Here is a 26,357-nt window from a genome sequence, read left to right as displayed (position 1 = left end):
TCAATGAGAAGAATTTGGTAATTTTTTACCTGATCCATACTAGAGGGGGAAAAAGGGAATTTTATGTGGTAGGTTGTTTTTAAATTATTTGGTTATTTTTGTTCATTTGCAGCTTTTTGCAAATTACTCTGAGGTTTGGAATAGTAATAGTAGTCTTGGCAGAGATGGATTGTCTTGGCAGAGAGTGCAAATGAAGAGGTCAAAGATGTTAAATATGTACAGTTGTGTATGATTGTAGAAATAAAGAAATTTATCCCTGGGTATCTTGCCCACATGTAACATTTATAGCTATTTTGTTAGATTGAGAGGTTACAAGCAATATTATCCCTGATATTTCAAGGGTAAACTGATTGCCTTTAAAGTTTAATAGGAATTTTTCTTTCATATCATTACATTGTGCAATTGGGCAGGAAATGCATTGTGGGGAATGTGTTTGCCTTATTCTAAAGCAAGATTAGGTTTTGGCTGCTGCCAGGTACAGGTTGCTAGACTAGACTGAGCAGTGATCTCTTCTGGTATGGTAACTCCAGTGTATCCATGAGGTGATTTCTAGAAATTGCTTGTGCTCTGAGAGCACACTTAATATCACACGCCAGGGCCCCAGGCCTAGTGTGTGGATCAGTGTGGGATACTAACATCAGAGAAGAGTTTTTGTAGGTAAGTTTTGTTTTGTTTTGTTTTTTTAACCGATATATGTTTCTGGTTTAAATTATGGATTCCGCCCCCCCACCCCACTTCACAATGGTAGTTTGAATGTTTCTTTCATAGTTTACTAATGTTCTTGCAGTAATACCTTAATTTTCATTTGGTGTGTGTTGGCGTTTATAGTGTTTTTGTTCATTGTTGAAATAAGGCTGCCCCGCACACAAGTACTTGTAGTTTAATGTTTGCTTTTGCTGAGTCTGGTTCTGATTCATTATGTTTACATGACTCACCATCAGCCATCTGTTCGTTATAATTTAACTTTCAAGGTTGTATGTAATTTGGTTTTATTAATGAAGTGCAATAAACAGCATTATGAAGCTTTTCTCTTTTAATCTTACAAGGAAAAAAATCCATATCTAAAAAAGCAATTACAAAGAAGAGGAAAGCTGTCACAAAGCCTACGGTGCCAGAATTTCAGGTAAATGTCTCAATTTTTGTTCTATATGCTTGAAATCTAAATGTCTTTAGAGCATGTATCTTCTACTGCAATTGGCTGTAACTCTAGAAGTTATGCTTGCAATTAATGAGGAGTGACTCTCTTATTTTCTTCCCACCACAGACAAGCAGAACCAAAGAATTAATCTAATAGAATTCTCAAATATGTGTGCTGCTTTTTGTGGCAGTAAATGTTTTCATATATATTTAATCATGTTCAGCCTTACATAGTGTTGCCGAGAGATACTTAACTAAGATTGTCAAGGAAAAAATACAGAACGTGCTTTGAAAAATGAATAGTGATTCATGTAACAGGTAATACTGTGTACATATTAACAAACCTGTAGTTTCCATGGGTATAATTAGTTGCATTTTTACATGTTGTGTGACATTGCATATCCTTGTATAAGGGAGACCTTGCTTGATTTACTCTGAGACTGAAAAAAGCCAGACTTGTGAAATCTTTTTTTTTTTTTTTTTAAGTTTTAACTCTTATCTGTACATGAACTTTAGACTGGAGAGCCCAAAGAGAATGCTAACTATAATAGTGTTGTTTTCTTGTGCTACTACCGCTAAAGTCTTTCAGCATTTCTATTATAGATCATGATTTATGTATGCATGTTCACTTGGATTGGAGTGCTCCTGTAACTACAAGGCTGTCTTTTTACTCTTTTATATCTCTTACCTAAAGAAAGGCATCAATAATATTCTTAACACTAAGGTCTTACGTAAGTTATAATCATTCTGGAAAACCCACAAATAGAACCATTTCTTCTGTGAAGATGCAGTGTCGCAGAAGGGGTCACAGATAGAATTTCTAAATGGTAATGCCTAGTAACTAACCCTAGATGCTAGATAACTACCTATATCTAAACATTTTTGTTATGCTCCTAGTATTAGGTACTAGATTTGCAACTAGCATCTCTAGAAGTGTTAGATTATGGAGGAGGAAAGGGTACTGATAAAAGTCCCGGGGGGTGGGGGGAGGAAAGCATGTCAAGTATGCCACAAAAATTATATTTTCTTGGCATATTATCCACATGTATATTAATTCACAATTAAATATTCATAAGGCCCTGCCTGTGCTATTGTTTTTTAAAAACTGTTTCAGCTAGTCAAGTTTTGATTCCAGTGTAGACAAGACATAAGTCATCTAAAATGTCTTCCAGATAATGCTGAGCCCCAATGAGTTTTAAAATTATTTTAACTAAGTTATGACCTGTCAATACTGGCAGCACAACTTTACTAGGAAATCTTTTTTTAATATCAGTATGCAGGCAGGGCTGAAAAAGAGGAGTCCTATCCAAGAATATGTACATATGAAAGGAGTTATAGTGGAAATACTACTAAAGTTTTTGGATATGGCAGGGTAAAGTGTGCCTTTATAATGCTCTCCTGGTGCCCTGTGCTCTAAATATGTACTTAAGAAATATTTATAGCATTTCATTAATATAGTGGTAGTCTTTTAATTAAGTGAGGCTCTGCAAGCCTGTTTTTAAGGTATGAAATATGCAAAGTGAGGCACTTTAATAATCATATGAGTATTGCTATCCTTGCACATAGACCTATTGTAAAACAAATACATAAAGTTCAGAATTTTTTTCAGAAGTTGCTTTATATACATGAGACATATCTGGCAATATAGAAACTCTTCACACTGAACAAAACCATAATGTGGACATAGGAATTACATATTATTTATTGAACTTTATTTTATCAGGATAGATCTTATTGGGGAGATGCTTTAAAAAGAATCTCAGTGGCTGAGCAAATTATTATTCATACCTTGTAAAAGCCATAACCTGCCCAAAATACAAACAAGTACCCGAATTATGCATTACAAATACATATTGGTAAATATTTCAAGCATAATTCTAACATCAAGTTGGAGGGAATACGATGAGGAGAAATAACATGAAAAAATGTTTCCCAGTTTCACTGCTCTCTCTTCATAGTTTTAATACCAAAGTGAGTATGAAATCGCAGATTTCATAACATTTACTGCCAGACATGTAAGTATAATTTAAAAGAATGAAGAACAGAACATAAAGACACTTTCAAGTCAGCGAACATAAATCCTCATGTGTAACGATTTGCCAACTCAAATTTTCATAACAGTGTAAGTGATAAATCTTCTTATCACTAGTTTGAAATAAACGAAGTTTTTAATTTTCCTGAAAAGACTTGCTCCGGATTGTTACAGTACTTGTTTTATAAGATTTGAGCTCAGGACTGATTTAAAAAAAAAAAATTAAAAGCTTCAAGAGCAGAGTAGGCAGGGGAATGCATTCAGCTGTTTTCTCATAATAGTGCATATAAATAGAAGTCAGTTATTTAACATGCTTTTATGAATTCTGAATATTAAGATCCGATAAAGCAAATTTGACATGCCATAAATCATGAGATTCAAAGTTAAATATTGCATGTCCCATTTTTTTCAACAGCTTTTAGAGTAAGAGTCCTAAATTCATAATTACTCTAGTAAAAATTGTGCTTGAATAATTTTGTTTCAGAGAAATTACAATAGTTAAATTGCTTAAACAGGAAGGAGACATTGTTTTCTCATGTAAATAAAATATGTTCACCTTCCATTACACAATTTTTTGTATAAAGTATTTTTTATTTTAAGAACATAGGACCAGCTCTGCATAGCTTCTGGAAGTGGCCAGTATGTCCCAGGCTCTGGTTCCTAGGCAGAGGAGCCAGGGGGCTCTTCATGCTGCCTGCCCCCACAGCTGCAGAGCCAGAGCTCAGGGTGGGGGCAGTGTATGGAGCCCCCACGACCACCCTTGCACCTAGGAGCCAGATATGCCAGTCACTTCCGGGAGTTGCGTAGAGCCAGGGAGCCAGCCTTAGCGCCGCCGCACCACCAACCAGACTTTTAGCAGCCCAGTCAGCAGTGCTAACTGGAGCCACCAGGGTTCCTTTTCGACTGGGCCTTCTGGTCGGAAACCAGATGCCTGGCAACCCTAGCTGGGCGGAGGTCATTGTCACCGTGCCTCCGTGGGTCACAACTGAAAATACCAAATTCAGGACAAACTGCTCAGAAATAGGGCAGACAACCCCCCAAAACTGCTGGTTATTCTCCCATAAGATATAACAAACCATCAACAAAAATAAATTTCTGGTTCACCACACCGGCTAACAATAAGTCAAAAAAGCAGTCTCTTTAAGCATTCCAGTCTTGGATTCAACACCCAGGCCCTAGACTTAAAGATGAATGGTTATTTAAAACCCATTTAATCAAACAAAAGGGTTCTTCTGATCCCAAAGGACCAGCCACATACCCAGGTCAATATATAACTCAGATCTTACCCAATAATCACACTGTTGCTAATCCTTTAGTATCTAAAATCTAAAGGTTTATTTATAAAAAAAGAAAGAAAGAAAAGCAAGAGTTAAAATTGGTTAAAGAAATCAAATACACATGATAATTGCCAAGTTCTTGGATCAGTCTTGTAGCAGTGATGGAATAAACTGCTGGCTTGTTAAGTCTCTTGTTGCTCCAAATCATTGGAAGGTCCTCAGTCCTTTGGTTAGAATGCTCCCATTAGCATAAGTTCATAGTTCAGAGGTTTGAGCAGGAAAGATGCAAAATGGAGGTATTTCCAGGGCCTTTCATAGCTTTTGGCAATTGAAGGCAAACCCATTGTTCTCACTGTGGAACATTACAGGTAACAAGATGGTGCTTGGAGTCACATGGGCAAGTCACATGTCCATGCATGTTGTTGCTCAGTCATAGCAGAAGCCATTATTGGTACTCTAGTCAGAAGTCCATCAGGTGTGGATGGGCATCTTCCATGGTGCATTGTGAGTTAAGTGTTCCTTGATGAGCCATTTAACTTGTATAGTCCCTTCAAGATGTGCAGGATAAATACCTTGTGAGTGTTACCACAGAAGCAAACGTATTTGAAATATAAGTATACAGCCAATACTCATAACTTCAAATACAAAATGATACATGCTTACAAATAGTATAATCATAATCAACAAATCAGAACCTTTCCATAGACACCTTACTTGACACACTTTGTGTAAGATTTGTTGCAATTATATAACAGTGGTAGCAACAATGATCTACATCAGAGGTGGGCAAACTACGGCCCGCGGGCCACATCCCACCTCCTGTCCGGCTCCTGAGCTCCCAGCCGGGGAGGTTAGCCCCCGGACCCTCCCCCGCTGTTCCCCCTCCCTCACAGCCTCAGCTCATTGCACTGCCAGCTCAGTGCTCTGCGAGCTCCTGGGCAGCGCAGCTGCAAAGCCTGGCCTGACCCAGTGCTCTGTGCTGCGTGGCGTGGCTGCCTGTCCTGGTGCAGCTGCATCGCCAGCCACCAGTGCTCCAGACAGCGTGGTAAGGGAGCAGGGGAGGTTGGATAGAGGACAGGGGAGTTCAAGGTGGTGGTCAGGGGGCGGAGGTGTGGATGGAGTCAGAGCTGTCAGAGTGTGGGGAACAGGGGGTTGAATGGGGGCAGTCAGGAAGAAGATGGGGGGGTTGGATGGGGCAGTGGGGGGCAGTCAGGGGTAAGGGTTACCGGGGAGTCAGGGGACAGGGCGCGTGGGGGTGGATGGGGCAGGGGTTCCAGAGGGGCCATCAGGGAACAGGGGGGCTTGAATGGGGCAGGAGTCCCAGGGGGCCATCCAAGGTCAAGAAGCAGGGTGAGGGAGCGGGGGCCGGGCCACACCTGGCCGTTTGGGGAGGCAGAGCCTCCCCTAACTGGCCCTCCATACAATTTCCGAAACCCGATGTGGTCCTCAGGCCAAAAAGTTTGCCCACCCTTGATCTACATGGTCATATTTTAATCATATAATGTCACAGTCACCTCCTCAGTATGTCACTAGCAAACTTATATCATATTTCAGTAACAACCATACAGAAAAATCTCATAACTTCATATACACTAATGATATATATATTTTGGCAGAAAAATGGGTTTCAGCAGATCATGACCTTTCATATGATACCTTACATGGCATGAATATGTGGGTTCCAGGGTGCTGCTTTGAGGTACAGAGTGATACAGTAATTGATCAACACTTCTGAAAATCAGGCCCATATATGTTAATCAACCCAAATCCTTGATTCTTTTTTACATACATGCTTAACTTCAATGTGCATAGACTTCAGTGGACCTATTCACACCGCTTAAAGTTTTAGCACATACATAAATATTTGCAGACTAGGTGCCCGAAAGACCCAAATTTTGTCTTCAGTTGCCACCTGCAAAAACCATAAAGGGCACAGCTTTTTTCCCACATTCTTTTTCTTGTTCAAAATATTTAGTAGTAGAAAGTATGTTGTTTTACATGCCTCTCTTGAAAAAGAACAGCAATTAGCTATGAGGATGTGACAATATGAATTAAAACATAGGTGTTCTGGTTTCATTAGTGGCATTTTCCCTTAAACTGAGTGGCAAAAACTTTGCAATAACTTAGAATGCAATGTTATCACAAAAAATGAAACACTGAATTCAGCCTACTAGCCCTTCCACCTGAGGTTTTTTTAAAGAGAATGCTGTGGTGATGTTTATGATGTTTATGCAGTCAAGTATCCAAAATGTAGGAAATTTCAAAATTAAAGTAACCTGTGCAACCTTAATTCTTTCCCCTTGCGCTTATACATCATGATACAGTCTGTAATTACATCATCACATACTTTTTCCCTCCATAGAATCCTTTCTTCATTCAGTGCACAGAATTAATGGTGTTCACTGAATCAGCTGCTTTTCAATATTTTGTTGTATTCTCATTCCGTGTGTAGCCTCAGGCTTTATTTACTGCACATTCTTCAAATCCTGTTGTGAATACAGGATTACTGATATTTTCATGGATTTTTAAAGGCATTTATTACTATAGTATCTGAGTGCTTCACAAGCATTAACTAATTTACCTTCTCAGTACACCTATGAGATGAGGAGATGGTATAATCCCAATTTTACTGAGATACCTAGAGATTAAAATCAAAAGTATCCACTTTGGGTGCCCAGTTTGACACCTAAGATCTGATTTTTCAGACTACTTTGCTTTATACAGCCCTTTATATATTCAAAGCACATCTCCCATTGACTTTACGTGCAGCTATAAATGCTCAGCATTTTTGTATATCAATCCCCAGGGTCTCAGTTTGGGCATCCAAGAACACACAGTTAGTGAACAACTGTGAAACGTTTGGATGAAGTGACTTGACTAGCATCACTAAGAACTCTGCAGCAGAGGCATGGATAGAATCCAGTTCTCTAGGGTAACATTCATGCCTTAATCACAAGACCATCTTTTCTCTTCCTACAATTCCTTGCCTCATTCACTGCACTTCTTTCAACTTCTGCAACAAATGAGATAGGGGTATTACAGCCTCCTTCACTACATAACTCTGATTCATCCTAAGAACACAGTACATCCTGTACATTGAATGATGCAGGAATCCTGTGAAAGAGATAGGACATGGTCAGGGAATTAAAAACTGTATCATAATGCATATTCACAAGGAGGCTGCTTGGACAATCTTAATGATGGCATTTCTTAACTTTTGAATGGTTGACTTTGGAACCTCAGTGTTCCTTAAACATGTTTTTTGTGTGTAATTTCCTAGGTTTTTAAAAAGAAAACTGAAAAAATAGAATTAATCATGTGGAATCATATTGATACCCACATGGTTCATCAGCAGGACTGGAAACTTCTCCTTCGAGTGCTGTCCCCGTAGGAGCTCCGCTCCAGGTGACGGTGCATCCCGGAGGCGTTAATTGGAGATCTTTGGTAGCAGTGCCTGGTCGGGATGCACGCGCTCAGCTGCTGTCTTGCGGCATTATTAGTCGCCTGAGCGTGTACGTCCCACACCCCCCTCAGTTCCTTCTCAACCGTCCTCGGCTGAAGACGGGACTCGGGACAGTTCTGATCCTCTTCCCTGGTCACTGAAGGAAATAAGTACAAAGACATAGAAATAGTTAGTTAGAAACATAACAGTTATTTCCCTTCCTTTAGAATAGTTAACTATTTAAAAAAAAACGTTATTCTTTTCCTCAAGTTTGTCTCCAACTGAGACACTCTACCCAAGCATTCCTAGTGCAATAAGGCCAGAGTCTTCAGGATTTAAGAAATGTGACTCCTGTCAGGAGCCTATGCCATGGTCTGACGGACACTCACACTGTGTGAAGTGCCTTAGTGAGACACACATCCCTGCCAAGTGTGTCCATTATACCAGCCTGAAAACCAGGGCTCGTCGTGGCAGAGACCTGTGGCTGAAAATGCTCCTGATGGAGAAATCCCTACAGCCACCTATGGAGATGGGCAATAGCAAACCCTCTCCCTCATGCTTCGCGGCCAGGTCAGAACCAGTTGGGAGTATGGCTTCAGCCTCTCAGGCAAAGAGGCAGGAAGCCCAACTGTCTCCGTGCAGAGACTTTCAAAAGGGTAAAGGGTCTCCTGTGAGATCCTTACCCTCAGTGCTGACAGCACCGAAGGCAGGCACCTCCAACCATCCCAGCACCCCAGCCACAGCTCCCGCAGAACACAGAGGCAGGGACCTGATTTCCCGTAGCAGGAAGGTCTCCTCGGCACCGGTCCCCTTGGCACCAAAAATAGATCCGGTGCCGACAGTGCATTCTGCCCTGGTGCCAACAAGAACGTCGGCACCGAGCCTGCCTATCATTCTAGCAGCAGGAGCAGACCTCCTGCAGGGTGCCTACAAACAGCCTGCGGTACCCACGAAAGCAAAGCAGAAGTCAGTACATGCTTCTGATCACATATCTCGCTCAGCTGGATCACAGCCCAGGGAGCAGCAGCAATTCTTAAATCCAAGACCACATCTCAGTGGCCCCTAAGCCTGACTCTCTGCTTCTTGATACCAGTGCTTACTGTTTGACCAGCCACTCTCCCCACCTGACCTGGCTACCTTCACTGACAGCGAACTCGATATGCAGCAGTGGGCAGAGTTCTCCCAGCCTGCCTCTTCTCCTCCACCAGAACCATTTATACATCAGGACGTGGCTCACAAGCACCAGCCTCAGTTTTCCTACTTCGTCCCCCCATGGGCAGGACCTCACTTCTCTTATCCTATACCTTGGCCTCAGTGGTACCCTTGGCCGGCTCCTCTTGCCACTCATCCTCGTGACTCTTCCACCACACCACGAGCTTGTTCTGTGCCTCTATCTCCAGCTCCATCTACATCTAGATTGTCTGAATCTGCCCCTGAACAGGTGGGCTGATTCACCGACTCCTAACTCTCCATCAGCTCCAGACGGAGCCCTCATGCTGCCGCCTCCACAAAATGTGGACGGCTTTAAGCAATTCCAGGAACTTTTCAAAGGGTGGCACTCAGCCAGGACATCCCTGTAGAGGAGATCCAGGAATCACAACACAGACTCCTCAAAATCCTCCAACCCTCTGTGTCCTCAAAGATCATGCTCCCCATAAATGAAGCACTCCTAGAATCAGCTGGCACCCTCTGGCAGACCCCAGCCTCTATCCCACCAGCTTGCAAAAAGGCTGAACGTAAATATTATGTTCCTGCTAAAGACTTCTTATTTTCTCATCCACAACCGAATTCTCTTGTAGTGGACACAGCAACACACAGGACAAAACAGCCACAATACCAGCCCACCCTGCAAGACAAGGACCTCAAACTCCTTGACCTCTTGGGCTGCAAGGTTTATACCTCCTTCACTTTGCAATTCAGAATCACAAACTATTCAGCCCTATTTGCAAGCTATGACTTCGACAATTACAATAAGCTCTTTGATTTTACCTCCTGTATCCCCAAGGACAGGAGAGCAGATTTAAGTCAGTCCTTGTCATGGGCCAGTTGGTGTCCAGGATGGCCCTACAAGCATCTGTGGACATGGCAGACACAGCAGACTGCATTACCGTAACTGCAGTGGTTATGTGTAGATCTTCCTGGCTGTGTGCATCCGGCATCCCCAAAGACCTGCAGACCAAAGTGGAGGACCTGCCTTTTGATAAAGATAAGCTTTTTTCCAAAAGGCAGACAAAGTCCTTCACACTGTGAAAGACTCTAGAGCAACCCTGTGCACACTGGGCATATACCCGTTCCTCCCAAGGAGACAACAGTATCAACCTTATCAGAGGCCACACACACAACAATATCACCGGCCCCAGCCCAGACCATATGATATAGCCAGGAATCATGCTAGACCTCCTAGGTGCAGACAAAACCAGGCTCAACCAGCTACCTCCCACCCATCGGGAAACAAACAGCAATTTTGAAGTGTTGGTCGAGGGTTTGAGCAACCACCTCTTGACTCCACCGCCTATTTGCCCATTTGGCCACTACCTCCAGATTTTCTACCATGCCTGGCAGCAGGTCACACAGGACCGTTGGGTCCTGGAAATAATTCAGTCGGGTTACTCCATCCCTTTTCTATGCTACCTGCCCACCCTTCCCCCTACACCGTCCCTCTTCAGAGACCCCGCTCACGAGCCCCTACTTTGTGTAGAAGTGGCTCATCTTCTACAGATAGGTGCAATGGAACCTATGTCGACACAACATCGAGGAAAAGGGTTCTATTCCCACTACTTTCTGACCCAAAAGAAGGGCGGGGGATGGAGACCTATACTAGACCTATGCCGACTGAAGAAATTTGTATGTGTCCAGAAATTCAAGATCGTCACATTGGGCACAATAATACCCCCACTGGAACAAGGGACTGGTTCACAGCCCTTGACCTACAGGACCCCTATTTTCACATATCCATTCATCCAGCACACAGACGCTTCCTGTGATTCACACTCGGACACAACCATTTCCAGTACAGGGTATTCCCATTGGGACTCTCCACAGCACTGAGAGTATTCTCCAAGACCCTAGCCATAGTTGTGGCCCACCTCCGCAGGCACGGGATTATACTTTTCCACTACCTAGACTACTGCCTCATCAAAGGCAGCTCATACGACGAGACATTATGAACTACCCATTTTGCCATCTTCCTCTTCCACAGTTTATATCTACAAATGAACTTTCAAAAATTCACCCTGACACCCACACATCAGATCAAATTCATCGGAGCTCACCTGGACTCAATTCAAACCAGAGCCTCGCTCCCACACAACAGATTCCTAGCTATTACACATCTCATACGCATGCTTTCCGTTCACCCCAGGATACAAGCAAGTATTTGCCTACACCTTCTTGGCCACATGGCAGCCACCACCTTTGTGGTCAAGTATGCCAGGCTGCACATGAGATGTCTTCAGGGTTGGCTAAACTCCAACTACAAACCCAGCAGACACACCTTCTGCATGATGTTAACTCCTCCAGCAAACGTATTAGTCTCTCTATAATGGTGGACAAAACCAGACAATCTATGCATGGGCGTTCCCTTCCAGCAACGCTCCCTGATATTCATGCTCATGCGACACTTCCCTGATCGGTTGGGGAGCGCACCTGGGGGGGCACACGGCACAGGGCCGCTGGTCTCTGTCAGAGACGTGTCTGCACATACATCTCCTAGAGCTCAGAGCAGTCAGACATGCCTGCCTTCACTTCCTCCTCCTTGTAAAGAACAAATCCATCCGAGTCCTAATGGACAATATAGCATGTATGTTTTACATCAACAGACAGGGGGGAGCACGATCGCAATCCCTATGCATGGAGGCCATTCAGTTATGGTATTGGTGCATACAACACCGCATAGAAAATACCGCTTCATACCTACCTGGCTGTCACAACACTACCACCGACACTCTCGGCAGACACTTCTCTGAGGAACATGAATGGGAATTACATCCCACGATACTACAACAGCTGTTCTCCCGCTGGGGCACCCTGACGATAGATCTCTTTGCCACAACCCAGAATCGCAAATGTCACCTACTTTGCTCCAGAGTGGGACTGCATCACTAGGAGACGCATTCCTCATCCTGTGGACAACTCCCTTGTGTACGCTTTTCCACTGTTCCCTCTGATACACAGGGTTCTCTGCAAGATCAGAGGCAACAAGGCCCAGGTCATACTTATTGCTCTGGCTTGGCCCAGACAGACATGGTACCCTTACCTGCTATGCGTGTCCATCCGTCCTCCAAGGACTCTCCCAACAGACCAGATCTGCTGTCTCAGGACAAGGGCCAACTTTTTCATCCGCAGCTCCAGAAGTTTCATCTGATGGCGTGGTTCCTTCATGGTTCCAAACCCACGAACTAGCCTGTTCTGAGCAGGTCCGGTATGTCCTCCTGCACAGTAGAAGAGTCTCCACTTGTAAGACTTACCTGCAAAAGTGGAAATCTTCTCTGTCTGGTGCGCCCATACATGCTTGATGTTCCATGCCATGACCCTCCCTAACATCCTAGACTACCTTTTGAAACTAAAACATAACCACAGGTTTCAGAGTAGCAGCCGTGTTAGTCTGTATTCGCAAAAAGAAAAGGAGTACTTGTGGCACGTTAGAGACTAACAAATTTATTAGAGCATAAGCTTTCGTGAGCTACAGCTCACTTCATCGGATGCATTTGGTGGAAAAAACAGAGGAGAGATTTATATACACACACACAGAGGACATGAAACAATGGGTTTATCATACACACTGTAAGGAGAGTGATCACTTAAGATAAGCCATCACCAATAGCAGGGGGGGGAAAGGAGGAAAACCTTTCATGGTGACAAGCAGGTAGGCTAATTCCAGCAGTTAACAAGAATATCAGAGGAACAGTGGGGGGTATGGTGGGAGGGAGAAATACCATGGGGAAATAGTTTTACTTTGTGTAATGACTCGTCCGTTCCCAGTCTCTATTCAAGCCTAAGTTAATTGTATCCAGTTTGCAAATTAATTCCAATTCAGCAGTCTCTCATTGGAGTCTGTTTATGAAGCTTTTTTGTTGAAGTATAGCCACTCTTAGGTCCGCTATTCCTACCTACATGCCTCTAGCTTTCATCCAGATCATACCACTCGATCCATTGTCTACAGCCAAGCGCTACGATATAACCGCATTTGCTCCAACCCCTCAGACAGAGACAAACACCTACAAGATCTCTATCATGCATTCCTACAACTACAATACCCACCTGCTGAAGTGAAGAAACAGATTGACAGAGCCAGAAGAGTACCCAGAAGTCACCTACTACAGGACAGGCCCAACAAAGAAAACAACAGAACGCCACTAGCCATCACCTTCAGCCCCCAACTAAAACCTCTCCAATGCATCATCAAGGATCTACAACCTATCCTGAAGGACGAGCCATCGCTCTCTCAGATCTTGGGAGACAGACCAGTCCTTGCTTACAGACAGCCCCCCAATCTGAAGCAAATACTCACCAGCAACCACACACCACACAACAGAACCACTAACCCAGGAATCTATCCTTGCAACAAAGCCCGTTGCCAACTCTGTCCACATATCTATTCAGGGGATACCATCATAGGGCCTAATCACATCAGCCACACTATCAGAGGCTCGTTCACCTGCGCATCTACCAATGTGATATATGCCATCATGTGCCAGCAATGCCCCTCTGCCATGTACATTGGCCAGACTGGACAGTCTCTACGTAAAAGAATGAATGGACACAAATCAGACGTCAAGAATTATAACTTTCAAAAACCAGTTGGAGAACACTTCAATCTCTCTGGTCACTCGATCACAGACCTAAGAGTGGCTATACTTCAACAAAAAAGCTTCAAAAACAGACTCCAACGAGAGACTGCTGAATTGGAATTAATTTGCAAACTGGATACAATTAACTTAGGCTTGAATAGAGACTGGGAATGGATGAGTCATTACACAAAGTAAAACTATTTCCCCATGGTATTTCTCCCTCCCACCCCACCCCCCACTGTTCCTCTGATATTCTTGTTAACTGCTGGAATTAGCCTACCTGCTTGTCACCATGAAAGGTTTTCCTCCTTCCCCCCCCCGCTGCTGGTGATGGCTTATCTTAAGTGATCACTCTCCTTACAGTGTGTATGATAAACCCATTGTTTCATGTTCTCTGTGTGTGTGTATATAAATCTCTCCTCTGTTTTTTCCACCAAATGCATCCGATGAAGTGAGCTGTAGCTCACGAAAGCTTATGCTCTAATAAATTTGTTAGTCTCTAAGGTGCCACAAGTACTCCTTTTCTTTTTAAAACATAACCGGCTCTTGCTCAGATCCATGAGAGTACACCTCGCGGCCCTTACCACCTTCCGTGACTTACTGGACGGATATTCACTTTTTGCCCACCCCACAATAAAATGCTTTCTCACAGGCCTGCAAAATCTCTACCCTGAGATTCATCCACTGGCAGCCACCTGGAATCTCAGCCTAGTTCTGTGTGGTTTTCGACCCTTAGCTGGTCTTCGAGCCCTTCGTGGTCTTCAATATCTATGAAGATAGCTTTCCTAATTGCCATAACGTCATTGAGAAGAGTAGGGGAAATAAGTGCCTGATGGCCTACCCTCCCTACACAACCTTCTCTAAAGATAAGTTTGCCTTGCGATCCCACCCTAAATTTCTCCCTAAGGTGGTGTCTACCTTCCATCTTAATCAACCAATATAATTACCTGCATTCTATCCCAAACCTGGTAAGGCGCCACAAGAAGTGGCACTACATACCCTCGACGTCAGACGGGCAATCGCCTTTTATCTAGACAGGACTAAAATATTTCATAAATCCCCTCAGCTATTTGTCTCCACTACCGACAGATCAAAGGGGTGGCCATCTCTAAGCAACAACTTTCCAAGTGGATCTCTGACTGCATCAGATCCTGTTACTGAACTCAGAATGCCCAACCACCTGAGGGCATCAGAACTCATTCTACTTGGGCGATGTCTACATCCGTTGCCTTCCTCCATAACGTACCTATTACTGACATCTGCCAAGTGGCCACATGGACATCTGACCACACATTTGCCATACATTATGCTATCATACAGGATACCACGGCAGACACCATAGTAGGCCACACAGTACTGTCTACAGTTGTCACTGCTACAACTCCAAAGTCCCACCAACCAACTGCTTCACATTCACATGGAGTGGAGCACCCACAGGGACAGCACTCAAAGAAGAAGAAGAGAAGGTTAGTCACCTTACAGTAACTGAGGTTCTTTGAGATGTGTGTTCCTGTGGGTGTTCCACTACCCATGCTCCTCAGGCAGACTCTAACGATGCCGCGAGACAGCAGCTGAGCGTGTGCGTCCCGACCAGGCACCGGTACCAAAGATCTCCAATCAACAGCGCCAGGATGCACCGTCACCTGGAGTGGAACACCCACAGGAACACACATCTCGAAGAACCTCAGTTACTGCAAGGTGACTTCTCTTTAGATCCACACAGAGGTGAAAGTAAGCCAGTATGGGCTGGTACACCGTACCAGTAAGTAAGTGGCTCCCGGTACTGGCCGATACACAGCCTTTGTTAAAGTGCTGCCACGGATCTTTAAGCACCATACTGGCAGGGCCACTGATGGGAGGGGAAGGGGCAGCTGCTCTGGGGCCCAGCAATTTAAAAGAGCTCGGGGCTCCTGGCAGCGGCCAGAGGCGCAGGCCCTTTAAATCACTGCTGGAGTCCCGGGTGGCGTAGGTCTAGCAGTTGCTGAAGAGCTGGCTGGGGGAATATGGCCTCAGCACCGCCCCTTCTGCCCGAGGCCCCGCACCTTCCGGGAGCCCAGAGCCAACCCAGAAGTACTGGTAAATCCTTTAAGTTACTTTCACCCCTGGATCCACAGCATAGATCTTCACTACTTGAGCTAGTATAGTAAGTGGTGGTGGTAGTAGTAGTAAGTTGTCATCCTCTACATGGACTAACACTAGATGGGGATTAGATACACATTTTGCCAATGGATTCCACAGATATTTTCAGACAGCCAAATAAACGTGAGATTCAGAAATCTTGGGTTCCATTCCAGGTTCTAAAGGGGAGTGCCCTCTAGTAGTCACAGACCCTTCTGCTCCTGTTCTCCCTAAGCCTGACCCTTTCTGCCCCATCCCCCTCATCCAGTCACCATTCCAGTCCGTTTTCTCCAACTCCACAGCTCCTCATCCCAGTGTCATCATCTAGCTAATCCCAGTCTCCAACTGTGGGCAACTTTTCCCTTTTCCAGTCTCCATGCCCACCCAGTTCTAACTTTTTGATCTGAGTTCCAGTTATCCCTTCTCCCTCACAGTCCATCTTCCTCCAAGTAATCTCCTTGCCAAATTTCAAGCTGTTGCTCCCAACCATGGAGGTGCTAGAATTTTATACAAAACAGTTGTGATAATTTGATCAGCATGGGCCAAACAATGTATTTTCCCTATTTTCATTTGTGGAAATGGTTGGACCCTTTTTGCTGAAACTTAAAAAAAAATACAGACAGAAACCTGGCATTGGAAACTTCAGTCCAAATGGTTCACATTTTGGCCAAGTTATAAGCAACTGAAAATAGTTTTATAATGGGAAGAGTTGGGCAACTTAAGAATAGTTCGTGCTGCTAGCTACCTGAAGAGCAGATTGTGCAAACATATACTTTTTGTTTTTGCAGTAAAAAAGGAATACTTGGAAAAAGCCTAAGACAGCTTGATCATTTGCTCACTTATTCTTTCATTTCTACTTTGTTTAATAAAGTTAGAGTTACTCCACTTTCTTAAAAAGACCACTGAAGTGTGTATAAAAATTCTCTTTTTTCAGTAAAATGTGATGGAAAGTAATTATTGCCTGTATGCATTAGCTGTCTTTTAAACCTCAGTATCTTGACAAAAGATCCTATGCTGTATTTTATTAACAAGGCTATTTTAAAAAAACAGAATTGGAGAAGGGAAGTATCAGAAACAACAACAAAAATTGTATTGGAGAAGGTAGGCATATGGACCCTTGGAGCCTAAAATAGTAAAATCAGTGTACATAAATTTTATTTTAACTTGTTCCCATTGTAAAATTTCCTGTGTTAAAACAACTGAAATCGGAATGCGTTAGAATAATTTATTTGCCATAAATATTAGTAATTGTATTCTGTCATTTTTTATTTTGTGTTCTGTTGTTAAAAGATTTAATTATGTTTGTAATCATTAGTGAACATTTTGAAGACAGACTTGAATGTTTTTTGGTATCACTTATTTTGATATTTTAAATCCAGTGACCGACCATGCAGGGTTATAGCCTCTGGAAAAAAGTTGCTGTCAGCTGATATCTTACACACACACACCCTCCACCCAGGACCTAGCGTTCTTAAAATTAAATTATATGAATAAAAAAATTATAGTTTTTATAGGTTTCTAGATTAGAAGCCTATTGTTGACATAAATGTTAGTAAACCAGAATCCTTCTGCAAGTTGCTCACATTATGTTTGTGCTCATAAGCCTGGTCTACACTAGAAAATTAGGTTGGTTTAACTACATTAGGGTGTGAATAATCCACGCTAACTAGCAGCATAGTTAAACCTACCTAAATTCCCATGTAGACAGCGCAAGCTACTGCCTCTTGGGGAGGGGCATTATGCCAATGCTCGGGTTCCCTATGCCAATTGGAGAATCCCTCCCACTGGTGTCGGTGGTATCTACAGAGCCACTTCAGCAGCGCAGTTGCAGCGACACAGTCTTTTTAATGTAGACAAGCTTCAGTTAATCAAGAAATTAACATCCACAGTCTGAAAGGAAATATTAAGAAAACAAGCCATCTGTTGAAGAAATTAGTAACAGGAATATATACATTATATTGGGTTACATTATATTGGATGCTTTATTTTTGTTCAAATCATCTTACTTTATGAAAACATCTGTGTTTTTGGATTACCTTTCATAGGTATCTGGTGTAAACATGTGCAACTCAATTAAAATCAGTGAAATTGTACTTCCTTATACCAAGGCTGAATTTGGTCCATTGTCTTTTGTTGACTTTCTGTTTTAAATGATAGTTACGCTTATTTACTGGTACTTTGTATAAACAAACAAAAATAAAGTGTAATGACCTTACTAGCACAATTGCAGCTCAGTATTAGCATGGGTTCACTTGCTAAGGAATCGTTTGGCGCATGCATAAAGGTATTCAGAGGCACAGTTAAAACTAGGGCAAGTTTCCTGATCTGTGTCATTCTGTACTGTGAGGTTGTCTTTTAGAAAGTACGTGGACTCTGACGCAGGCATTGACAAGCGGGAAAGTGTAAATTATGTAAGAACATATGGAGTCGCAGCCAGCGGTATCAAAATTTCAGCAGCTCCATCTATATGTAAGCTTGAAGACTGACGTCTGTCTAATAAGATTTTTCTCTAAAAGTTATGGGGATTTTTTCCTTGTTTGTTATATATTAATTGCAGGAGTAAAGAAAAGATCAAATGGTAAACTTAAGCATTAAAATGTATTTTTAGATGAGTTTTTTTTAACTTCAGTGTGTGTTTTTAAATGATGCATTACCAAGTATTTTTTTGTTTGTTTGTTTGTTTGTTTGTTTTTAGCTTATTTGCACTAATCTTGATGAACTCAGGGAATTAATCACAAAAATCGAGAATGAACTCAAAGATCTGGAGAACATTAGAAAGAAATCGGTATGTGATGTTCAAAAACTTTCTTTTATATGGGTATAAAATTGTTCCAGTTATTTTCTGGAGCCTGTCAATTGTTAGAATTTGTATCTTACGAGTAGCTGTATGGAAGCCTCTAGAGTTAACTAGCTAGAAAGATTTTATTTTTTATTTCCATCATATCTTTATATTAGTGTTCAGTTCACAATTACTGTCAAGAATCAGTGAAATTAATAAGTATATAGCAATCTAAGCATTTTTTCATGGATTTGATTCAGTAAAGCTTGGGCAGGGCAATAGTACCTTAGACAGAGTAGGTTTATTTGTACTTATTCTGTGAGCACCTTTTCTTGGGCCACATTCTGATACTAATTCAATGTATGGAATCCTCACATATTTGTGGTCATGCTTAGATTTCCATCCACACACATGGTTACGCAGGGCCCCCATGATGTAGCCACATAATGTCTATGTTGATGTCTGACTCCTCCCCTTCCACAAATGTGTAGTCAGATTCAGCTTAGCCTGACTTTTGTATTTATAGTCAGCTGCTGAAGTGTTCATTCAGGGGAGGCAACGCATCACGATCCTTCCATCTGGCCTTGGAGTGGGGATTGAGGGACAGATTCATACCTAGCAGACATTGGGCCACATAACCCAAGATGCTGTTCCCAAGAAGCCAAAATCAGACCCATTGGACCAAAGAATCCAGCAGATATTGGGTGTGGTGGCAGAGGGAGAGTCTCCCACCAAGATGAATGTTTTTAAAAGTATAAGTGGTGGAACCGATTTGTTTTCTTGACTCTCTGGCTCAAACCCCTTCTACTATTGATCTCTGTTCTCCTTTCCGCCTCTTGATAAAAGTTTCATCTATGGCAACTGTGATCGATAGAGTTCATAAAAATGCCCTGGAAATGCCTAATAATTTTAAATGACTTTGTCTCTGTATTTTAGAAGGAAAATTAGGCTATTCAGCCTATATTGCTTTAGGTGCTTGAAGACATACGTTCAGGTCCCCTTAGGTTATTGATACAACAAATGTACTATTTGCAAAAAAAAGAAAAAAGGTGGATTTGGTAGGTTTAGAGAAATGGAAGAGGTATTAAATGTTAACCTGGACTATGAAAAATAGAGACTTTACTTTAAAAACTCAGAATGATGCCTAGAACAACACTCAAAGCTGAGTTATGGACCCCATTTGAAATTATTTTGCAGCTGCAGGAGTTGGTTTCAAGACTAATAATGCGAGAGAGGTTTACCAGAATGGCAGAGATTAGTAATATAGAAGTAATATCTATGTACAGCAGTACAGATTAATAGCTGTATGTGTATTCTGCTGATGTTCCTCCTATAATGGATTATCTAATAACAGCAAGGCTTTTAGAAGGGTATGTAAATATCTAAATTTTTCATAATTGCTCATTAAGCTGAAATGTAACAATGCCTTTATATATGCTGTGCTTGGTTCTGGTCGCCCTGTCTCTAAAAGAATATAGCATAAATCCTGGGGAGTACCAATACAAATAATGCACAGAGTCAGGAAAAGACTTCCATGTAAAGCTTTCTGAGGGAGGGACCATCACATTCCATATGTTTGTATAGGTCTGCCATAATGAGGACCTGTTCCGGTTGGTCTCTAGGGACTACAGCAATGTAAATGTTACATAAAAATAAAATAAAAATTTAAGAACATGAAAAGACTGGGACTGCATTTAGTTTCATTTAAAGAGGAGATTACTAAACGGGGAATTAATAAATAATCGCGGAAATGATACAAAATAATGTGATAGAAAATAGTAAATCATATGCTCTGTTTACTCTTTTTCATTATGCAAGAACAAAAAGATATTCAGTGAAATCATAAGGCAACAAATATAAAACTGATAAAAGGAATTAATTCTTTACAACACATGATTAACCTGTGGAGTTTATTGCCAGGAGATGTCATTGCAACTAAGAGTTTAGGAGGCGTCAAATAAATTTATGTTGCTAATAAGACAGCCACAGTTGTGACATCCACAGTTAAACTACATAAGAAATTTAAAAAACAGAATTGATATAAATTTTAATTCTTCAGGGCATGGGCCAGTCTCTGTCTGACAGAAGTTAATGGATTATCCACATGGAAACTTAGTGAGTGGCAAGCTGGAGTGTAAATCTACAGCACACTGGCCTTCTATGCACTAACTGGCCTTGTGAACCCTTCTACCATGCACTAAAAGTTCTGTAGTGCGTAGGTCAAAGTGTACTATTGGACTTCTAATATGCAGTAGCAGGATCTACAGAGCCAGTTATTGCATGGCAGGCTAGTGCCACTAAGTCTTCCTGTGGATAATCCTAAGAATAACATTCCCTTTTTGGGAGGCAATTCCATAAGTGTTTGCCATGAGGTTTCTTGCAACTTTCTCTGAAACATCTAGTTCTCTCAGAGACAGCACACTGCACTAGCTGAACCATTGTCTGATATGGTATGGCAGTTCCTATGTTAATATTGCGTGTTATCACGTCTTGATAGTTTAGACCAGACTCTTTTAATTCGTTGACAAAAAAAAGTTCACTAGCTTTTTATATCTGATGGTCTTGGGCTGAGCTGTACTCTTCTTGAGGCCTGTTTTGTTTTTGGCTCTCTCTGTGTTGCAGTCCAAAGAGTGACACTGAAACTCTTCTTGCAGGATCATTGGAAGAAGCTGAATTATCAGAGGCCTTTTTTTGGAGTTATGACCCCTTTGAAGCGACTGGAATTTCTCTCTCCTTCATGACATTCCCCCTGCTGATCCCCACTGTAGGAGTTGTTTTACCTGCCACAGTGAAACATTGCTGGGGGGAGGATGTATGTCCCTCAAACCCATTATTTTAAAACAGTGTATAAAATCTCCTACCCACAAGTCATCCCTCATTTTCTCTACACTAATCTGTTCTGTCATGTAATATAACTCTCTCCCTGTGTAGTTGTTGTATTAAATTTAGTTAGATTTTTCTTATCTTACTCTGTTAAAACTTGGTCACTGCTACAGTGTGTTGTGTAGTCCATAGTTGTGCAGGTTACTGCTTTTTGTAAATATTAGGATTTTGTCTACTAACTTCTTTTTGGTTAAAAGAAAAGGAGTACTTGTGGCACCTTAGAGACTAACAAATTTATTAGAGCATAAGCTTTCGTGAGCTACAGCTCACTTCATCGGATGCATTTGGTGGAAAAAACAGGTAAATCTCTCCTCTGTTTTTTCCACCAAATGCATCCGATGAAGTGAGCTGTAGCTCACAAAGGTTATGCTCTAATAAATTTGTTAGTCTCTAAGGTGCCACAAGTACTCCTTTTCTTTTTGCGAATATAGACTAACACGGCTGCTACTCTGAAACCCTTCTTTTTGGTTGTAATCAATGCTGCTTGTAGGCACACAACTATGAAATTCTGGTCTGTCAATAAAGATGCAGGCAAAGGTAGGCCTGCTATTTGAAGGGAGGATAAGGGTGTATCAGAAGGGCCAATTCCATCAGTTGCTTTTCCTCCTTAGGTTGATTCCAATCTTACAAAGGAACTAGGGCTAGTGAGCTGGAAAAGATAAGGGCTATTGGAGGCATAAACGATCTTTTTGATTGGTCTCAGAGCCATCAGGTTTTTGTAATGCTGACTAAAAAGCTAGTATGAAGATTTACCAGAGGACTTCGGTAGCCTTACCCTTATTCTTTCATTTAGGGACCATATGTCCTCATTTTTGCCACGTTTGGAAATATTTCTTAAGACCAGAGAGTACTTGAGTTTATCTGATGATGGGAGAAGCATACCCTCTAGTTCAAAACCAGCTTCCTCACCTCTTAAGAGATTTTTTTTCATGAGAGACTGTTATCAGAAGAAAACTTCTTAGAAACTGCAGAATTGATGCCAGAGCCTAACTAGGTCAGGTATTTTTATTCCTGATATTTAGTCATTCCAGACTTCTTTCTTCATATTTACATACTTCATACATAAATCAATACATTCATACATCTTCCCTCTCCTTGCTGCTTGGGCGCTAGTGACAGGAGCATTCAGAACACAGGAGAGACAGTACTCCTACTCTCAGTACTCCTAGTAACTGACCCCTGTCAGCACTTAGGAACTGTTAGGAGATGGAGCATGCTCAGTGCAGAGTAAATCTTCAGAGAATTTAGTTGATAAGCTAGCATACTTCTGAGCACATGCAAACTACAGTTTTTAGAGTCTTGTAGTTTGGTCAAATTTGGGTAGATTTTCACAGGAATAGCAAATAAGCACATCCTTGATACTAAGGTAACAAGTTTCAAGTCCCTGCTCCAGAACATGGAGGTGCCAGAGCCTCTTAATTAAACTGTTGAAAGATTTCTTTAACATAGGAAAAACAGCATATTTTACTCAGATGTCATTTTCTGAAATGGCTAAACAATTTTATCTGAAATTTCCAAGACAGTTCAGCCTGAGGTAGACTTGTGGCATGGAAAATTTCAGCCCTTATGCTTTTAAGAGTTACGAAATTATAAGCAACTGAAAGTGGGTTTGTATAATGGAAAGTGTTAGGCAACCTTAATTTAGCTATCAGTGTTGCTATCAGCTGCGCCTGCATAATGAAAACAATGGACCTATTGAAAAGTTTTTCACTCATTCTGTGTCTGGATGTATCAAGCAGCTTGATCCTAGACTCCCCTATACAATTTAATATCTTTTGCTTTAGTCGTGGGTTGTGTTCTTCCATCAAGAAAAACTGTGCAGAAGAAGATCAATCTCCTGATTACTGCTAGATTTATAGCAGCCTAATGGCATAGATCATTGGTGTCCAACATGTGGCCCTTGAGGATGACCTGTTAAGAAGAAAATGTGTATTTGATTATGAATTGAAAATGAGCTACTCTGTTCATTTTTAAACTGGAGTTGTATCAGCCCCATCGCTGCATCCTGCCAAATTGCTGCGCACCACTTTCCTTGCTGTCCCATCCCTTCACAGCAATACCTCTGATGTGAGCTAGGTTCTCCCTGAGCAGCTGCTGTCCTTTCCCTGCTGCAGCTGGTCAGCAGCTCCCCTACTAGCTTACCTGTTGCATTGCAGGGAATAGATCTGGCTAATCCATTGCTTGCTTTCTTGCTGGGCTGTGGGAGTCAGAGAGATGCAGGAAAAGGAACTTGAACAAATCAGCTTGAGCCTAGGGGAGTAGCTAGCAAAGGATGTTGGCTCCCCTTCCCCACATAGGCCAGGGCAGCCCCAGAGAGGGTAAAAAGAGGAGAAGGTGAAAACTATCAACCAGTTACAGCTCCCTAATTCTCTGCCCCAGCCCAGGTTGGTGCATCCTGAGGCTGCTTTTGACTCATGCTAGTTGGCAGTATCTTCTAGGAGGGACCGTACACCAGCTAGGGATAGTGAGAGCACAGTGCACTCCACCCTTTCCTCTTCTCACTTTCAACACACGCTTTGTGCCAGGGTATGTAAAAAGGGAGGCATAGGAGCTGGACATATGTACTAGCTGTAGCTCCAGGGGAATCTCCAGGTCGAGGCTAGTGGGTGGTTTCTCCTCACTTTCTTTGCCTGAGTGGTATAAAGGAAGTAGAATAGGGCAGAGTACCTGCCTCAAAATATTGATTTTGCTCCCTTGAGCTTTCAGAAACTATGTTTGTCCCTCAGGATGAAAAGGACAGACATGACTGATGTAGATTTTGTGATTTTACTTTGGCCAGTTAATGTAAAGCATGTGGTGTTCAGGATTCGGGTCCATTTACAGTAACTAGTTTCTGTCCAGAAGAGAGGACTGGGACAAGCAGAACCACTGGGTTTCCTACCTCTCTGATTCCAGCAACAGGCCATGTATTATCACACTTATATATGGAACATTTAAGTAACCAAATTTTACAGAGGGGAAAACATTCTGTTTTGTAACCGACTTGCTACATCTTGCTTGCTGAAATTCTTGGAATCCTAAATAATTGATTGGGGTCCTACCAAAATTTTAGTGAATTCATTGAAGCTCCCTAACTGATAAAGTAAGGAAGCCTATGGAGTCTTCTCATTCAGCACCCATGGAAACCCAATTGTTGCTTATTTTTTATGAATGTGCGGTCAGAATACTTTTGTTGTCTTTCAGTTGCCTCTTAGTTTCATTCTCTTTGATTTACTTTTGTGAGTGGTGTATTACATGTTAGGTCATAACATTTATAAACTATGAAACACAGTTGTTCTTTGAGTACCACCTCCATAATATTTGGTCAATGTAGTTATAGCAGGTTCTCGTTTTGATAAATTTATTGATTGTGGTACATGTTGCCAGTGATATGTGCACAATGCTTTGAGAACCACTGCCATAAGGAGTTGCCTGTTATATTTCTTAATTTTCTTCTGTATTATTTGTGAAACTTAAAAGATAGGTAAAGCTATTGCCTGAGATAAATATGGAAAAGTAAATAGTTGGAAAGGTGAATGGATGTTTATCCCTCTTAAAAATAGTAGGCTGTAACAAATTGAAAATTAAGATGATTGCTGACAAAGTAGAACCACAGAGGGCAAAATCTGGGCTTGTTTTTGGGTTACATTGTGGTGGAGAGTAATGGATATATTTTCCTCTTAATGTACAGGGATTTGTACATGCAACTCACTTTCCATTAGAATAAAAAAAACTGTAAAAATTGTCACACCCTTGAAACATTTTATTTTCACCTACATCTAGACTCTTGCTTACTAAAGCAGAGCTGACCGGAGCCTCCAGGGTCCTTTTTTGACCAGGCATTCTGGTCAAAAACCAGAAACCTGGCAACCCTACTGCTACAGCGCTGTACATACAGATCTATCCCTAGTTAATGTCTGAGACGCACTCAGATACACTAGCAATAAGCACCATTTTGTTTCCAGCTGACATGGGCTAGCCACAGGTATTTAATTGCAGTACAGACATATCCTAATGTATCTATAGAAACCTCATAACTCGGGGGTGGGCAAACGTTTTGTCCCAAGGGCCACATGTGAGTATGGAAATTGTATGGCGGGCCATGAATGCTCATGAAATTGGGGTTAGGGTGTGGGAAAGGGTGCAGGCTCTGGGGTGGGGCCAGAAATGAGGAGTTCGGGGTGCGGGAGGGGACTCTGGGCTGGGACAGGGGATTGGGGTGCAGGGAGGGAGGTGAGGGGTCCCAGCTGGGGGTGCGGGCTCTGGGGTGGGGCTGGGGGTGCAGAAGGGTGCTCTGGGCTGGGATCAAGGGGTTAGGAGGGCGGGAGGGGGATCAGGCTAGGGCAGGGGGTTGGGGTATGGAAGGGGGTCAGGGGGCAGGCTCCGGGTGGCGCTTACCTCAAGCAGCTCCAGGAAGCAGTGGCATGTCCCCTCTCCGGCTCCTACTTGGAGTCACAGCCAGGCAGCTCTACACACTGCCCCGTATGCAGGTGCCACTGCTACAGCTCCCACTGGCTGTGGTTCCCAGCCATTGGAAGTTGAGGGGGCAGTGCTTGGGGCAGGGCAATGCACAGAGACCCCTGGCTGTCCCTATGTGTAGGAGCCGGGGGGGGACATGCCACTGCTTCTGGTAGCTGTGCGGAGCCACGGCACACGCAGAGTGGGGCAAGCCCCCAACCCTGCTCCCTGACGAGTGCCAGAACAGGGCAAGCCCTCAACCCCACTCACCAACGGGAGCTTGAGGGCCAGATTAAAACATCTGAAGGGCTGGATATGGATCATGGGCCATAGTTTGCCCACCCCTGTTCTAAAGTGCCTTATATATCTGAAGGTATATATTAATCTTCAAAAGTAGGTAAGGCAACATATCCAAACATCAGCAGTAGTTATAATTAAATATCTAACTTTTCTTTAAAATATT

At 42.5% G+C, this 26,357-nt stretch overlaps 1 protein-coding gene across 13 annotated transcripts in view; it reads left to right on the top strand.

Moving 5' to 3' along the window:
• Positions 1 to 26,357, top strand: part of KIAA2026 (KIAA2026 ortholog) — a 153,451-nt gene that overhangs the window by 61,413 nt on the left and 65,681 nt on the right. For 5 of the 13 annotated variants that reach the window (XR_006281727.1, XR_005293158.2, XR_006281728.1 and 2 more), the window contains 2 exons: positions 1,047 to 1,123; positions 18,491 to 18,580. The exons of 3 other annotated variants lie outside the window; for them this stretch is intronic. Coding sequence is in view for 4 of the 10 variants with exons in the window: in XM_038403204.2 (XP_038259132.1) it covers positions 1,047 to 1,123; positions 18,491 to 18,580 (167 nt within the window). In the remaining 6 variants the exon portion in view is untranslated. Of the gene's footprint in view, positions 1 to 1,046; positions 1,124 to 18,490; positions 18,581 to 21,228; positions 21,538 to 26,357 lie in introns of those variants that run through there. 5 more of the 13 variants (XR_005293160.2, XR_006281729.1, XM_043515283.1 and 2 more) reach the window with 4 other exon arrangements.

Source organism: Dermochelys coriacea, chromosome 5 (assembly GCF_009764565.3).
Source record: "Dermochelys coriacea isolate rDerCor1 chromosome 5, rDerCor1.pri.v4, whole genome shotgun sequence".
Taxonomy (NCBI): domain Eukaryota; kingdom Metazoa; phylum Chordata; order Testudines; family Dermochelyidae; genus Dermochelys; species Dermochelys coriacea.
The sequence above is the reverse complement of the archived record's forward strand: the minus strand, read 5'-3'. Positions and strand labels throughout refer to the sequence as shown.